The sequence below is a fragment of the Anomaloglossus baeobatrachus genome, chromosome 7 (genome assembly GCF_048569485.1).
Source record: "Anomaloglossus baeobatrachus isolate aAnoBae1 chromosome 7, aAnoBae1.hap1, whole genome shotgun sequence".
Classification (NCBI taxonomy): Eukaryota; Metazoa; Chordata; class Amphibia; order Anura; family Aromobatidae; genus Anomaloglossus; species Anomaloglossus baeobatrachus.
The window spans coordinates 20,759,220-20,775,996 of record NC_134359.1 but is presented as its reverse complement, the minus strand read 5'-3'; the positions used below and the strand labels follow the sequence as shown (position 1 = coordinate 20,775,996).

At 46.3% G+C, this 16,777-nt stretch overlaps 1 protein-coding gene across 1 annotated transcript; it reads left to right on the top strand.

The window, feature by feature from the left end:
* Window positions 1-4,102: 4,102 nt before the first annotated feature.
* LOC142245826 (uncharacterized) lies at window positions 4,103-13,223 on the top strand. Its single transcript, XM_075318799.1, has 2 exons — window positions 4,103-4,407; window positions 12,142-13,223. The coding sequence occupies exon 2, from the start codon at window positions 12,152-12,154 to the stop codon at window positions 13,184-13,186; it is 1,035 nt and encodes a 344-aa protein (XP_075174914.1). The 5' UTR covers window positions 4,103-4,407; window positions 12,142-12,151; the 3' UTR covers window positions 13,187-13,223.
* Window positions 13,224-16,777: the final 3,554 nt, after the last annotated feature.

Below are 16,777 nucleotides of genomic sequence, written 5' to 3'. Positions count from 1 at the left end.
CTCACACTTGCGCTATTTTGACGCAAACGGAATCCGTCAGTAAGGCCGGTTTCACACATCCGGCTTTTTGCCGTTTTGCCGGATGCGGCGCTCTCCCGTACAGTTAATACAGTACAATGACAGCGCTGTAACTTCCGGGTCACATGCGCCGGTCACATGACAGCATGTGACCGGCGCTTGTTGCGCTGTCATTGTACTGTATTAACTGTACGGGAGAGCGCCGCATCCGGCAAAACGGCAAAAAGCCGGATGTGTGAAAGTAGCCTAATGTAGTACAGTTCATTTATTTAAAGTGGAAGCGCGACATCATGTGGACACACGCGGTACTGCATGACACACACACGCGCCATAGTAACGCGCTTCCACTGTAAATAAATGAACTGTACTACATTACTGACGGATTCCGTTTGCGTCAAAATAGCGCAAGTGTGAGTGGGCCCTCATATACAAACAGCGGCATCTGCTGCAAGTGATAACGGTCTGAGCGGTGACACCATTAACCTCTTCCAGACCGGGCGATTTTTCCATTTTGCACTTTCAGTTTTTTCCTCAGCTTCTTCCAACACTCATAACTTTTTGTTCCTGACCTTCTTCAAAGAATCATAATTTTTTTTTTTTTCCATTTTGTTTGTCCAAGTAGACGTCTGAGGACTTGTCTTTTGCAGGACGAGGCGTAGGTGTGAATGTCGCCTTTCATTTTACCAATGTGCTAGAAAATGTGAAGCTAAATTGTGAAAAACGCTGCACTTGTACATTGTTTTCTTTGGTTTAGTTTTTACATTCTTCATTGTGCGGGCAGTATGATGATGGCGAGACCAAATTTGTAAGTTTTTTTTTGAAGTTACTCATGTTGTAAAAAAAAATTATAAAAAAAGTGTTGCTATTTCCTGAGACCCCTCCAGTTTTCGCCTTTATTCCGAGGGTCGGCGCAATGATGGCGACACCAAATTCATGTGGTTTTGTTTCTATTTTGCAATAAATGCTCTTAAAAAAAACAAAACCTGTTTTGTGTCACCGGATTCTGAGCCAAAAGTGAAAGGTTTTTTTTCCTGTATTGGATTTGTATCAGGGTCAGTTTTTCAGTTTCTGGATGGAGGGTTCATTGGTCGCATTTTCAGATACATATTAGGCTGTGATCACATTGAGTCTTTTATTTAGTTTTTTTTATGCAAAAACTCTCCAAAATCCTCCTCAAAAACCAGGATATTTCACTAAAAAACTCAACAAAAAAACGCAGTCTAGACGTTTCCACTAAGTTTTTTTTCTAATCAGAAATGCTATAAAATCCTCCTCAAAATTTGCTTTATAAACACCTGGGAATCTATTTCAAGTCTATGGTAAATCCACTTTGCTGTGTAAGTAATGTTTTATTTTCTGAAGAGGATTTTTTTTTAAAAAAAGCTCCTTCGGGTAAAAAAATAAAGTGCATTTCACTTCTTTGAAATGGATTTTGAAGGAAAACTCTTCAAATTCTTCAAACCTCGCAATGTCCACTCAAAACGCTGCAAAAAAGAAAAAAAACTTTCAGGAAAAAAATTCTTCAAATTTGCTTCTCAGGGGACAAAAAGCTGCTCCAAAACTTCTCCAAAAAGTAGTTTCTGCTTCTAAAGTCATGGTTTTTAAATTAATGAAAAAAAACTCTGTGAAATCGCCTTAATTTTTTGATCACTTTTTATTGTAATTTTTCGGTGGTGGAACAAATGAACAAAAAAAAATAAATTCAGTAATTAAAAAAAAAAAATACAAAAATTACTATTCAGCATAAATAGCATGACATTTTTTTTCTACATGACGATATGATTATACCACATTTTTTTATTTTGTTTCACTAATTTTGCTAACAAAGAAAAAGAATTAACAAGCCCTAGTGCAGCTCCATCAATGTAAAAAAAAACCCCTGTGATAATGGGGACTGTGTGTGTGTGTGTGTGTGTGTGTGTGTGTGTGTGTGTGTGTATGTATATGTATGTATGTATATATATATATATATATATATATATATATATATACACACCAATATATATATACACCACTTGAATAAAAAAAAAAATGCACCCTGTAACCACAAAACCTTAAAAAAAATTGCAAAATGTAATGTTTTTCTTGCAATTTTCCCACAAGTGAAATGGTTTTCTAATTTTTCAGTAAATGGTAAAAAAAAAAAAAAAATATGGCTCATGCAAAAAAAAGGGAAACCAAAAGGGCAAAAATGGAAAATTGCCCATTTGGGAAGGGTTTAATGGCGTCACTTCACAGACTGATGTCATCTCTGTAGGTGCATACGACCGATGTCTGCACATGAGGCTCCGGCTGTGATTTCCCTCCACACCTCAGGCCTCTTTCACACTTCCATGCAGTTAACGCATGTGTGTGACGGTCCACGGGTCAGTATGTTTGTTCTTGTGTATGTTTTCCGTGTGCTGTCCCTGTGCAAGCGTGTCCCGGATAGCACAGGGACAGCATGAGCTGGTATATTTACCTGTCTCCAGCGCTGCTGTCACTTCCGGGGTCTGCAGTGAGTGCAGCGAATATGCATGAGCACAATGAGCAGATCCGGAAGCAACAGCAGCGCTGGAGACAGCAGCGCCGGAGACAGGTAAGTATAAAAAAATTATTATTTTTTAAGGGACAGGTGTTTTCTCTGGTACGTATTACACTGATGTCACACGGATCACATCAGTGTGTGCCCTGTGTGATGCCTGCACTTCGGGAGAAAAACAGACATGTCACTGTGTGGAGCACAGGGACACATGTATGCTGCACATGGACACGTGGTGAAAACATGCACTTGTGCACAAACCCTTTGATTTTAATTTTAATGGGTCTACGTGTATCCATTTCTCCGGTATGTGTGGAAACGGACACCACACATACCGGAAACACGGCTGTGTGAAGGCGGCAATAGGAAGAGCTGTCTACACCATGACCGCACCCACCAATCAGCTGCAGTTTAAGGCCTCTTTCACACATCCATGTCTCTGGTACCTGTTTGGTCCTTTTCCTCACGTACCGGAGACACGGGCACACGTAGACCCATTAAAAGCAATGGGTCTGCGCTCACGTGTGTGTTCTGCCATGGACCGTGTGGAGCATACGTGTGTCCGTGTGCTCCACACGTCAACATGTCCGTTTTTCTCCGGTATCACGGGTGTCACACGGAACACAAATGAACCACACGGAGATATTCCGTGTGACACGCACCGGAGAAAACACGTGTTTGAGAAAAAAAAAAATTTACTCACCTTCTCCAACCCTCTTGTTTCTGCCGCTGCTGTCACTTGCTTCCGACCGCCGCTCATTATGCTCATTGCATATTCACTTCACTGCGGCCGGAAGCAGCGGGGAGTCGGCAGGACCGGAGACCGAAGATCAGTACCACGGACAACGACACCAAGGACAGGTGAGCAGAAAGTTCCCGTTCTCCGTGTTTTATCACGGCTAACACACGGAGAACACACGGGTGCCATAAACACGGCTCACGGAGGGCAAAACGCTCCTTTGACACGTCCATGAAAAACGTGTTCAGAGCACGGTATCTCGTATGCCGTAGCGACCGCATGATAACACAGGCCTCACTATTTGGTTGTGAATTTGGTTAACATTTTATTCAGGTGCAGAAAGGGTTAACAAATTTTCAGTCAGTGGCTCTGAGGTATTCTGGCTCTGACAGGTTTAGTCTGGTTTTTGCGCGCCCGTTTTGCTGCCAGCTGATTGGATCAGCTGGGAGAAAGTGCGGGAATTTTAACTATAAAAGTAGCTGCTTCCGTCAGCTGGCTGTCAGAAGATTTGAAGATCAAGAAGAACAGCTGATGGAGAGCCTGCTACAGGAGTTCATGAAGAGGGCGAGCGAGGTCGGCGGAGAAGCCTGGCTTAAACAATGCCTGGCGGTGCCCAGGCAGCCAGCATAAGCTGAGGAAGAGATGTACTGCGACGCTGCGGTGATTCAACTCACCGCTCCTGAGGAGATGGCAGCGCTGACTGAGGAAATCCCAGCAAGGAGGAGGTCCCAGAGACGCAGCAGCTTCCTCCCCCCGACGTCATCGTCCAGAGAAGAGGGGAATGCCGGAGCGGAGTTATCACCGCCCATCTTGTCTGCCGGGACTTCAGCACGTCATCCTCCTGCACCCGGTCATGTGTCCAGGAAGAGGAAGAGTGGATCATCTAGTCAGCGCCGTCGTAAAAGCGCGGCGCTGACCCAGGGATTTGAAAATCCTAGCAGGAGCAGGGCTGCACCAGCAAGTGTGAGCGTGCCGGAGGCCGGAAGAGCGACGGGGGCCCCCTGGTCTGACTCCCCGTCTGAAGAAGATGATCTGCCAGCTGGAGCCAGAGAACAGGATCGTCAGCGTGGCTCAGCTGCAGAAGCTGGAATTCCAGAGGAGGGCCGAGGATCGCAGAGCAGAAGGAGGGGTGAGATGTTCAATGTTCCCCTGTCTGTCTCGTGTGTCGACCCTCTGTCTGTTAGTATGGAGTCTGTAGTTAGGAAGGTGTTAGGAGAATGGTTAGCAGGGGGAGGGACGCCTAGGGGGGGTAGTGCAGCCCCTATTGGTAGTCAGGAGTCCATGTCATTGCCTGGTTATTTATTTAAGGAGGCAGTGACATGTGACTTGTCTCCCCTGGGTTTTCATCTGCCGCAGCCAGTTAAAGAAAAGATTTATAAGGGGGAATTTATTGATTTATTTTCTCTGCTTCCGTCTAACAGAGAAAATGTTAATAAAGAGGATAAGACGGAGTTGGATGATAGGAAGAAAGGTCCCCTTAGATCTTTTCATATCTGGCTGCAGGCATTTTGCATCTTTTCCTCTGTTTTAGGGGAAAGGAACCCTTCTGTTCGGGTTTATTTCAGCACCTTGACAGCATACTGGAAGCTTATCGCAGCTTCGGCGGTCAGGCATGGCTGACTTATGATGAGAGTTTTCGTCAGAAGTTAGCCATCCATCGCAGTGTGCTGTGGGGTCAAAAAGACATCGGTCTTTGGCTGAATCTGATGCTTCCTCAGAGAAGCCAGTTTGGTGGACAGAGTATTAATAATTCTACTGTTAGTAAAGGATTTTGTTTCGCTTACAATGAATCAAATTGTAAGTTTGCATCTAACTGCAGATTTCGGCATGAGTGCTCCTTCTGCGGGGGCAATCATGCCGTCATCAAATGCTTTAAGAAACAGAATCAGAGTAACCAGCAGCAACACAACAGTAAAGAGTCCATTTTTAAAGGCGGCGACTCTAGTGAGGTTACAAAACATGCTGGGATGGTTAGGTCGCTACCCAGACAGACAGAAGGCTGATACTCAGGGATTATCATCTTCGGGTTCTTATATTAGTTTGGCACATCAGCTTAAGGAAGATTTGTTTATGTGGCGGTACTTTTTCGGCGGGAGTTTTGAACTTTCCTACGTTTTGTAGTTGTTTTTTGGTCAGGGTGAGTACGGTGTTGGTGTTTTTTGTCAAGGTGAATTATTATTTGAGTTTTGGCGCAATTATTGGAAGGTTAGTGTTGTGACGGGCAATAGTACGGTAATGTCCTTATTTCCAGTTTTGCGGTTGGTTGAGGTCTGGGGTAAGTTGTGGTCAAATCAAAGGATGCTGTTGGTATCAGATAGCAGGAACCAGACAGGGTTAATAAGTTGGACAATGCTCTGTCTCTGCAGGATCGGGAAGAACTTTTTTGTATGGAACCGATGGCAATTTCTCTCGGGAGCCCGTGCCCAGAAGCTTTATGGAATGTAGTGATGGCTTAGTTGTTTCGGCTATTAAGAGGTCTATTGCTGATTCAACATGGGCCAGGTATTCGGCCGCATGGTTAGAATGGCAGAATTTTTTGTGTTTTTCATAAAGTGGATTGTTTTCAGAGTAATGTGAGTTTAGCGCTTGAATTTCTGGATTTTTTGATGAGAAAGAATTTAGCGGTGGGGTCAGTTTCTAATATTTTTTCAGGTGTGTCTTTTTTCTTGAGATTGCATGGTCTGTTATCATTGAAGAGTTTTTTCCCAGTTCAACAGGCATTGAAAGGTTATAGGAAAAGGACGTGGAAGCCGGATAATCGTAGACCTATTTCGCTTAAGTTATTGCTCTCATTGTGGAATGTGTTGCCATATATTTGCGTTAATGACTTTGAGTCAATGGTGTTTAGGGTGGCATTCGTTTTAGCATATTTTGGAGCTTTTAGGATTAGTGAGTTAGTTTCTGTTAGTAGGAGTCGGTTGTCAGGATTGATGTTTTCAGATGTTTTTGTTACTGATAAGTCGTTGAGGATTTGTATTGGTAGCCCATTCTTTTCGTATAGGGGCAGCTACGGAACAGCCATAAGGGGGTTACCGGCTAGTAAAATTATGGGGATTGGGAGATGGGAGTCAAAGCGTTACAAAATTTATGTCCGTCCAAGGTTGTTAGTATAAAATTTCTTTTTCTTTTTTGTAGGTCCCATTGTCATTTGGATAGTGGGACACTCTTACATATTTTGGGCCAAGAGAAGAGCATCAGGAAGGTCATATGGAGAGAATTTAGCCATTAATATTGAACATTTTAACATTTTGTGGTACAGCGTTAGAGGTATGAGCTGGGACGGACTGATGAAGGAGATGAGCTGTTTAAAAACATTGTGGCCTTCTCCAAATTTAATCATTTTGCACTTGGGCGGGAATGATATTGGAAAAGTGAAAACTCTTGATCTGATTGCTGCCATGCGAAGAGACCTTTCAATCATTAGGTCATGGTTTCCTGATGCGGGTTTGGTTTTTTTCCGAAATCGTTCCCCGTTTGCAGTGGCATTGTGACAGGCTGAGGTTCAGGGAGCGGATTCGGAAAAGGATAAACCATGCCATGGAAAGGTTTTTACCAGTTATAAATGGGTCAACCTACAGACATCTTGATCTGGAGGGTTTTCTGAGTGGCCTTTACAGGGATGATTTAGTCCATCTGTCAGACGTGGGATTGGACATATTCAATTTAGGGCTCCAAAATTGTATCGAGAAATGGCTGTGATATTTGTTAGTGGGGGTGGGCCAAGGACTGTTAGTCCTTGGCGTTTGGGTAAAGTCGCCAGTTTTACTGGCGGACTGGTTGTTTATGGTATATGGTTATGGAAGAATTTTAATAAAATATTGGTTTTAATTATTTATTAATTAATTTATTTATTATGTAACCCTTAATAAATGTCACGGCCATTTTATGCCATTTACTTTATTCAAGTGTGGTGTCTTTAATTTAATGTGTAGGCCTTGTGTTGTCATGTTCAGAGCACGGTATCTCGTATGCCGTAGCGACCGCATGATAACACAGGCCTCACTATTTGGTTGTGAATTTGGTTAACATTTTATTCAGGTGCAGAAAGGGTTAACAAATTTTCAGTCAGTGGCTCTGAGGTATTCTGGCTCTGACAGGTTTAGTCTGGTTTTTGCGCGCCCGTTTTGCTGCCAGCTGATTGGATCAGCTGGGAGAAAGTGCGGGAATTTTAACTATAAAAGTAGCTGCTTCCGTCAGCTGGCTGTCAGAAGATTTGAAGATCAAGAAGAACACCCACCCTCCCCCCCTGGAGAAAGACTACTTCATGAGCTGCTCTCGTCGTGACATTTGTTAGTGGGAAAGTCGCCAGTTTTACTGGTGGACTGGTTGGTTATGGACTTCTTTTTGAAAGTATTTGGGTAAAGTCGCCAGTTTTACTGGCGGACTGGTTGTTTATGGTATATGGTTATGGAAGAATTTTAATAAAATATTGGTTTTAATTATTTATTAATTAATTTATTTATTATGTAACCCTTAATAAATGTCACGGCCATTTTATGCCATTTACTTTATTCAAGTGTGGTGTCTTTAATTTAATGTGTAGGCCTTGTGTTGTCATGCGTGATATTCACGAACGTGTGAAAGAGGCCATTTTTTTTATGGCATCAGGCACAATCCGGCAAAAAAACTGATGCGATGGATCCGTCGAAAAAACGGATGCCTCGCATCAGTTTTTTTCCATCCCTTTCTTCCGTTTTTCGACGGATCCATTGTGATACTGAGCATTCTCAGTTTAAAAAAACGCAATCCGTCGCTGCATTGCATTTTTTGCCGTATTATGACGGATCCGGCGCCCATAGGCTACCATTATACAACACGCTGGACGGCGTTGGATTCGTCGGCGTCCGTTTTTTTGTTTTACAACAAAAAAACTTTACTTTTTCACATTTTTCTTTTCTTCAGGCGCAAACCGGATTATGCCTGATGCGACGGATCTGTCGTAGATTGTGACAAAACTGATGTGACGAATCAGGCAAAAAAACGGATCAGTCTCATGTTTCCCCTTCCGGTGAGAGAGTTGTTTTTTTTTTTTTTTCTTTCCAGAAGTGAATTTACATATGTTCTGGGCATGCCCAGAAACAAAAAACGGATCCATCACCTGATTCCGTTTTTATTATGGATGGTGACGGATCCGGTGCCCATAGGCTACCATTGTATAAAAAAAGGACAGCGCCGGATCTGTCGCAATCCGTTTTTTTGCCGTACACAAAACGTTGCATGCTGCGTTCCTTCCGGCAGCCGCACAGACATTTCGCTGGATACATCGCACGCTGGATCAAAACGCAAGACCATGCGGCACAATCCGGCTCAAAAACAACACTATGAGGGAAAAACGAATCCGGTGCCGGATGCGTTTTTTTACAAAAAACGCCGAATTCCGCATGATAGCAAAAAGTGATGTGTGAAAAAGGTCATACATGGTGCGTCCTGTCCGGCGGTCGTACAGACAACTTTTGCCAGAACCGGCGCACGCCGGATGAAACGCAATACCATGCGCCACAATCTGGCGCTAATAAAAGACCATGGGGAAAAAACGGATCTGGCGCCGGATCCGTTTTATCCGTTTTTCGCCGGATTGTGCCTGATGCCAAAAAACTGATGTGTGAAAGCAGCCTAAGGCCCCCTTCACACGTCCGTGAAAATCACAAGTTTTTCACCGACGTGTTAAAGGTGCGTATTGTCCTCCGTGTGCCGTGTTCATGGCACACGTGTGTTCTCCGTGTGTTCTCCGTGATAACACTCGGGAGAACTGGAACTTTCTGCTCACCTGTCCCTTGCATTGCTGTCCATGGTGCTGATCTTCGGTCTCCTGTCCTGCCGACTCCCCGCTGCTGCTGCTTCCGGCCCGCAGTGGAGTGAATATGCAATGAGCATAATGAGCGGTGATCGGAAGCAAGTGCCAGCAGTGGCAGAGACAGCAGCGCTGGAGAAGGAGAGTATAGAAATTTATTTATTTTTTTTTTTTTAACAGACACGTGTGTTTTCTCCGATGCGTGCCACACAGATCACATCCGTGCGGTCCGTGTGACACCCGTGATGCTGGAGAAAAATGAACATGTCTACGTGTGGAGCACACATACAAACGGTCCATGGCAAAACACGCATGTGTGCGCAGACCCATTGATTTTAATGAGTTTACGTGTGCCCGTGTCTCCAGCACGTGAGGAAATGGACCAAATACGGAGACACGGACATGTGAAGGGGGCCTAATATTGACCCATAGATAATCTTTAGACAGCCAATCAGATGGCTGCACATGTCAGCCAATGAGGAGTAGTGATATAAGAAGGGTGGAGCGGTGGAGGTGGTCATGTGACTGGTGTGTTCCTTGCAGGGAGGTTTGGGGCTGAGGCAGCTGGACCTGTAGGCTGGTGAGTAGACACCTTGATTGTGTTACTATTGTTTGTAGTAGGGAAAGTGGAGGAGCTTCTGATCGCTTGAGACTTGGGGTAAAGGCTGGTGGAAGATGTTGTTTATCTATTGCCTCTTATAACAAACCTTATACATTTTCTAGTGTATATGTATGATCTGTCCAGGCCAGTAGTGGTTGGTGTGAGCTCTGATTCCTGCTGTTAACCATTTAGATACTGCTTTTAATCACTGTAGTAATTAAAAAGAATCTGTTAGGTGACTTTTTTTTTTTTTTTTTTTTTTTTTTTGTCACAAGGTCTGAATGCCAGTTTATAGAGCCAGTGAGGTTCCCATAGACTTGTATTAAGTTGTGACCTCCCGGCATGCTCCATGACACACTGGAGCTGCCGGCAGATCACAAGTCCCCACAGACTGACTGGACCGATGCTAGAACACTATGGAGATGGCGGCGGGGGAATGCATTTAATGCACCATTCCAGTACTGAGGGGATCTAGATACTGTGTGAAGGCTCTACACCAGCACAGTCATTCTTCAGCTGCCATGGCAAACCACAATTATATTTTGAAGGTTCACATCAGTACATGGGATGGTTCTACCCAGACCTTGCATCTTATGCTGTGGTTTCAGGGGTTAAAAACCAGCAGTCAGAGCTCAGACCTTGTCCCAGCTCCTAGAGGCAGATACGGGCTGTGTAACACGGCTCCATACATGTGGCCCCAACACTGAACATGCACAATGTTAGGAAAGGGGGTAAATGATACCGGTGACATGCAACTACGGCGTCAGGAGATGGGAGGTCCTTGTAGGAGAACTCTGGGTCGGTATCTATAGGTTTGAGGTGGTTCTGTGACCTACAGATGGGGAAACTGACAATGTGACTGTTGAGGTTAAGGATAGAGCAGTGGTCGGCGGCACAAACGTTTTGGTGAAATGGTTGCAGCAGCCCCATGCACTGTCTGAAAAATGTCTCTATCTTGGGAAAATCACAGATGAAGCCAGAGCCTGCTCGTGGTCTGTGACCGGACGGTGGAGACACTGGTGACCCAGGATCTGGCCTGGTGGCTAATTCTTGTTAACTTTAGGAAATGTCAGTGTCGCCCAGGGTTATGGGGTACTCTGTCCCGGGCGGTGTATAACTGGGGAATGTCACTTTGGTGGCTGTTGCCCAGTCCCGTGATTTTAAAAAGGGGGTAATATTTACAAGGGATTTGAATAATGGTCACACGTGACGCCACTTGCGGGTTGTGGCTATGTGGATGGAGCTGCCGCTGCAGTTTTCTCTACTGGGGCTGGTATTGGTGGCGGCCTGGATGTTAGGCCCTCAGCAAGCAGGGCTGGGCCCCAGAGGATAGGTGATGCAGATGGGTGTTGAAAGAAGGTAGGCCACACAAGGGGTTTCAGTGTAACTGGTTCTTTTACTCACCGTAAGTTGGTAACTGGTCACCCAAGACCAGCTGGTCCCTGTAGTCTTAGTGCCGGTTTAGTGACCTGGTGGCTTCTTTCCCCTGCACCTGTCTTTGGTTGGTGGGTCCTCGTGGCTTGGATCAGCTGGGGGGTCCCCTCCTTGTTGTCTTCTACAGCAGTCCGTATGATGGTAGCGTGAACCCTGTGGGGTTGGAGTCTCTGGTCCTGTCCCCAATTCTCCTGTTGCTACTGTGACCCGAACTTCAAGGTCAGTGAAGTCCTTGGTGGTTTCCTCACTGGGCAGCTTTTCAGGTTGACCTAGGATTCTGTACCCCATTGGTGCATAGTTCTGGGAGTACTCCATGAACAACTAACTGCCTGAGCCCTCAGGTCATTGTTCCACTCTCAACAGTCCTTACTTTCTCCTTCACTGTTACCTCTCGACAACTACTCTCACTGTCCCACTCTGTCCCTTCCACCTGGTGTTCTAGTGGACTGGATTGGATTGGCTCCACCTCTAGGCTGCCAGCCATTGGTCCGACCCTAGCCTTGTACCAGTCTATGGGGGTTGTTGTGGGGGGGGGGGGGCTTGGGAGGAGGAGACGGGTATTATCTGGAGTGTTTGTGTTACCGGCACTGGTCTTCTGGGTCCCTAGGGGGTAGGCCCTGCATCCTGGTGGGGATGCAGTACCTTGTAGCTCCCTGATGGCTTCAGGGGTGCAACATCAGGAGCGTTCTTGGCACTCAACTATAAAATGCTGAACCTTCACAAACAGATGTATGCTACATGCTTGGTTGGGGGGAGGGTTGTACAGAGAAATTTAAGGTGCTTTCTCAATCATTCAAGTGGAGTGCCCATTCATGCACCAGTCAGTTAGGATGCACCACAAATGATCATGGATCAGTCTTTCCCACTCATGGTTACTCCAGTTCTAGCACAATTATCTTGATTTGGGGCCATAGTGTGCAGTCTTCATGTATATCCACATAAGCTGATAAGTCAATGTAAAGCTAAGCTCTAAAAGAATTAGAATGGTCACTTCTTCAAAATCTAAATGTTTAACTTTGGCTTTTCATTTCTTTCAGGATCACAATCATGAGTGGAAAAATTGTCCCCAAGAACCTGGTAAATGGAGTGGACTTCTGTGGAGTGGACAAATATTATTACATTGTCCGCTCTGATCTTGGTTGCTACATGAGATCAACCAACTTCAACAGTGGAGATAATCTGGAGATCTTCAGCCTGCATCCTTCATGTACAGGAGGAGATCATTACTTGGCTACTAAAGACAACCTGTTCTACATAATCAAGGGAAAAGATTATCGCCGTGTGAAGGACATGACCACTGATGAAGATGCCATCGTTTACCCCTTACACAAGAACTGCCAAGGAGGAGAACACTACCTGACGGCTTTTGGTCACTTCTATATCATCTATCCAGGCAGAGGCGTCTACCGTAAAACCACAAACATGTGTGAGGATAAGGACAGTATAGAATTTCCTCTGCACCCCAACTGTAGGGGTGGTCTTTACTATTTTGGTGTTGCTGATTTCTATTACTTTGTGAAGCCTCATGACAAGTGGGGGATCCAATATGTAAAAAGCACTGACTTCTCAACTAATGAGAATTCGCACATCTTCTCCTTCCATCCCAGTGTCATCCCCTTTCTCCCAGGGGGTTTAGGCATTAGTAAGGGGTCAGTGTACGGTGAATGGTCATGCATCAAGACCATCAGCAATGAATCCCAGACCCCTATGGAGTGGAAGAAGAGCATCCGCAAGAAGATCAGGTATGCAAAGGAGAAGATGTCTAGCATAACACACAACTGGAAGGTGTCCACTACTGCCTCACTAGAAACCGGTGGTTTGACTAAATTAATTGTCAAGAGTCAGTTTTCCCTGACGGCGGAATATGGTGGATCCAGTGTCAACACTGAGAAAGAAACATGGAGTGAAGCCACTGAAATTGAGGAGACCATCTCTGGGACTCTGCAACCTCATAAGAAAATCTACGTCTGGTCCTACCAGCTTGGCCTGGGTAAAGAGCCTGTGCTGTACTGCCGGGATATGAGAATTTTGGCTACATCAGACCCTCCAACTGATGTTCCATTACCCCCTGCTGAGAACTAGTTATATAGGCAACAGCTTCGAGCATTTACAGAGGAAGTCAGCTACTGGTGGATGCTTAAGTGCAACCTGTATAGTAAGGGTCTCTAAGTGAATAACTGGTTTTGTTAACTTGTAATTTAATAAAGCAATATTTGGATCAACATTTGTTGCTTTACTGTAGTCATACCGGACAGCTCGACCCTACTAAAACCAGGGACATAGGCACAGGGGTAACTTTCCTCTTGGGCACAGGTGGCTGGGACAAGGCACTGGTGCTGCAGATAGCACCTGCTTCATACACAAACTGCCAGATGAGTTATATACCCATACACCCCTCCCCTCCTTTAGAAGAGGGTAGAAAAGCTGATTGCCTCCTCAGCACAGCAATCGCATGCACTGACTGCTCCAGAGCCACAGCAGAATGCCCCACCCACCGACACAGACCTGCTGAGGAGACTGTATCCCTCCTCCCACACTGCCATTGTCCTGCAGTCAGCACTAGAAGGGGTGGGGAGGCTTCAGATGACACAGTGCAACCTGAAGTGAGTACTGGAGCTCCCTGAATGATGGCTCTAGCTCTCAACTACCTTCTTCTGTCCCCTATTTGCTCCCCGACAGCTGCACTCTCCTGCCCCCCCCCCCCCCTCCCCCCCCGACAGCTGCACTCTCCTGGTTCAGGTTGCCACAGGGTACTGCAGCCTTACCCAGGGGGCAGCCCTTCCCCCTCCATGGTTCCAGGTGCCCAAGAAGCCAATGTCACTGCCATCTGCACCACAAAACCCAATCCTCTCACAGCATGTGCATAAACTGGAAATGGGCTGGCCACTGGGGGCTGAGCAGACTGAGAGGAAGACAGAGTGAAGTAGGCTTCAAAGAGAGGAGCTGGGAGAGTGAGCTCCTGGGAGCTAAGGCCACTGGTTGGGTCGCAAGTGGTGATCTGGGTCCAGTGGAGTTGTGGACTGGTAGCAGGGACCTTGTATGAGGGTGTGATGGACATAGTCTGGGAGGACTGTTGGCACCAGAAGGCCCAAAAGAACTGGCCGGTACCAAGCATGACTGGGTACAGGACCCTAGGTCAGGAGCAGATTTAACGTCCTGGCAATTAATCTGTAAGAGAGAGGACCTCCAAGGACTTCCCTACAAGCTAAGAGTTGAGGGCATCAGCACAATGAGGGGGACAGGGGTGTATCCTTACACAGTAACCCACTAAAGTCCTGTGTGCCAGCCCTCAAGAGCACAGCTACACTATAAATGGAGAGCAGGGACCCCAACAGCTTCAAGCCACGTGGACCACAAAGTGTGCACGGAGGCAGGCTAAAGATCAGTGACATCGGTGGCACTGGGTACTTGGACGGATTCGCGGCCGATGTTCAGACTTTGGTTTACCTGCAGTGTTTATCTCCTTTTCTAAACCTCATCCAGCACTGTGAGTAATCCTGGGAGGACAGGGTGCAGGAGACCAAAGCACAAACACCCTGAGTTCGGGGCCTTCCCTACCTGTGGAGGGACTGACACCTTGCTGCCCAACACCATCTCCTCCCAGCAACGGCGGTACTCCCTTTACCGCAACCCGCAGGTGGTGTCACAAACTAATCCCTGTGAATACCCCCTTTCACGGATCAAAGTGTCTGCCAGGCCCCTCGAGCCACCAAGATACCGGATCCGAGCAGCCCGACCAACACCGGGGCCGTACATGTGCACATGTTGATATAGCTAAGCTGGGTGGTAGAGCGGGTATACATGGTCTCCCTGGTCTGTAGACTGAAGGAGTCTCTAAGCTTGTGGGCTACAGAACAGCAGCATCTTGGCAATAACACAAACTTCCCCCTAAAGACACCGACCATATCGTTTTACTGTATTTGATGTTGAGTGTTCAGTAAGTGCTGCTTGTAATGTAGCAGAGCTCAAGACGTTTGCAGCCGGAACCACCTAGCGCTGAGGCCTGGTAGGACTTAATTACGGTAGTTATGTTAAGTAGATGTGTTTTGTCCATGTGTAAGGTGAAGTAAGATATAAGAATGTGTTAGGAAAAGAGAGTGTTGGGATACTTTCACACTTGCGTTAGGCGCAATCCTTCGCTTTGGAAAATGGCGCAATCCGTTAACTGCTTGCTGTTTCCCATAGACTTGTATGGACGACGGATTGCGACTAATGTGTCTACGTTGCATCCGCCGGACGACGCTGAGTCGATATTTTGACTGTGCACCAGCCAGATAGAACGCAGAATGTAACAGGTTTTATTATGTCTCGTCAAAACGACGCACTGCGGCGGATTGCAGCAGAATCCGCCGAGAGGTATAATGGTTGTGTAGTACCCCTATTTTGGTCAGGAAGTATTATCTGAGCAAAATAATCCGTCAGCGGATTCCTGTGAAATAATGCATCCGTTGCGTCCATTAACAAAAAAAGGACTCATCCGTCGTGACGACGCAATGATGGACGCGTCGGATTGCGACTAACGCAAGTGTGAAAGTAGCCTTCTCAACAAGAGGTAGCAATGTGGTTAGGTAAAAGCTGCTGGGCACCTTAGCCACATCCTACAGCAGGGACAGTAGAGGTGAAGGAATAGTTTAGTCCCTGGGAGGAGTACTAGATGTTTAAGTCCCTGAGACAGGAGAAGGGTACAGGAGAAGATGTGTGGTGTGCTGGGGTCAGACCCGTCCCCCTATATACAGGTCCCCGTTGTCGGCGTTGCTGCTGGGCAAATATAAGGGTATGGGGGGGACCCTGAGAATAGGAACAGTGCAGAGCTGGGACCCTGAGAAAGGGACAGGGCTACGCCAGTGTGGTGTTATAGAACGCAGCCATTAAAGAAAAATTAGTGCAGGTGGAGAGCTCAGAGGGAGAAGAGATTGACTTTGTTGTGAACCGCGTGAAGAAAAGTAAAGATTTTGTTAAAAAGAAACCCTTATTGTGTCGTCTCCTTGCTTGAATCTGATCCCAGAGAAGAAAAGGAGCCGAGGCGTCCCTACAGCATGTAAGTGAACGCACCCCATACGTTCACGGGTCCTACAATCTGCCTGTAGCAGGACCAGAGGGGGTCGCACCTAGACACGACACAGACTATGGTGCCCCCTGCCACCATTTTATATTTGGCGTAGTCAGCAGGATCGAGGCCATGTAGATGATCAGGAGACCCCACTCCTACGAAGTGTGTATAAAAAAAGTGTAAGGTCTGCGTGGTATACAGGTATTATAGTGATCTGTTTTGGGATCTATAGAGGGTTTTAGTGCAGGGACAGTAGTAATATGCAGGTGCTGGTGAGCACAGAAATAAATACTTCTGGTAACTAAGGCAACAATGCCCCCTGTTCCAGGTGTGAGTTGGATTGGCCGACGCCTCCCATTCTTGGGACTGTGTATGGTTTAACCTGGACAGAAAAGTGCGGGAAAGAGTCTGAGGAGATTCAGGAAGTGTTGTGCCTCTGACGTGGTTAATTCTTGGGGGACGCTGGCTAAGGAGAATCCGATAAGCACGGAGGAGGGAGACACATGGCGCCAGCTGTACGGCTTCTGTGAGTCGGACCATGAGAGAACCAAGACTTTAGCCAGGCCCAGGACTCATAAGAAGGGCAGACACCGACCACTAGGTGCCCCGCCTGGGGAAATGCA

Excerpts from the sequence above, each read along its gene's own strand:
- LOC142245826 (XM_075318799.1), top strand. The coding sequence starts at position 12,152 with ATGAGTGGAAAAATTGTCCCCAAGAACCTGGTAAATGGAGTGGACTTC.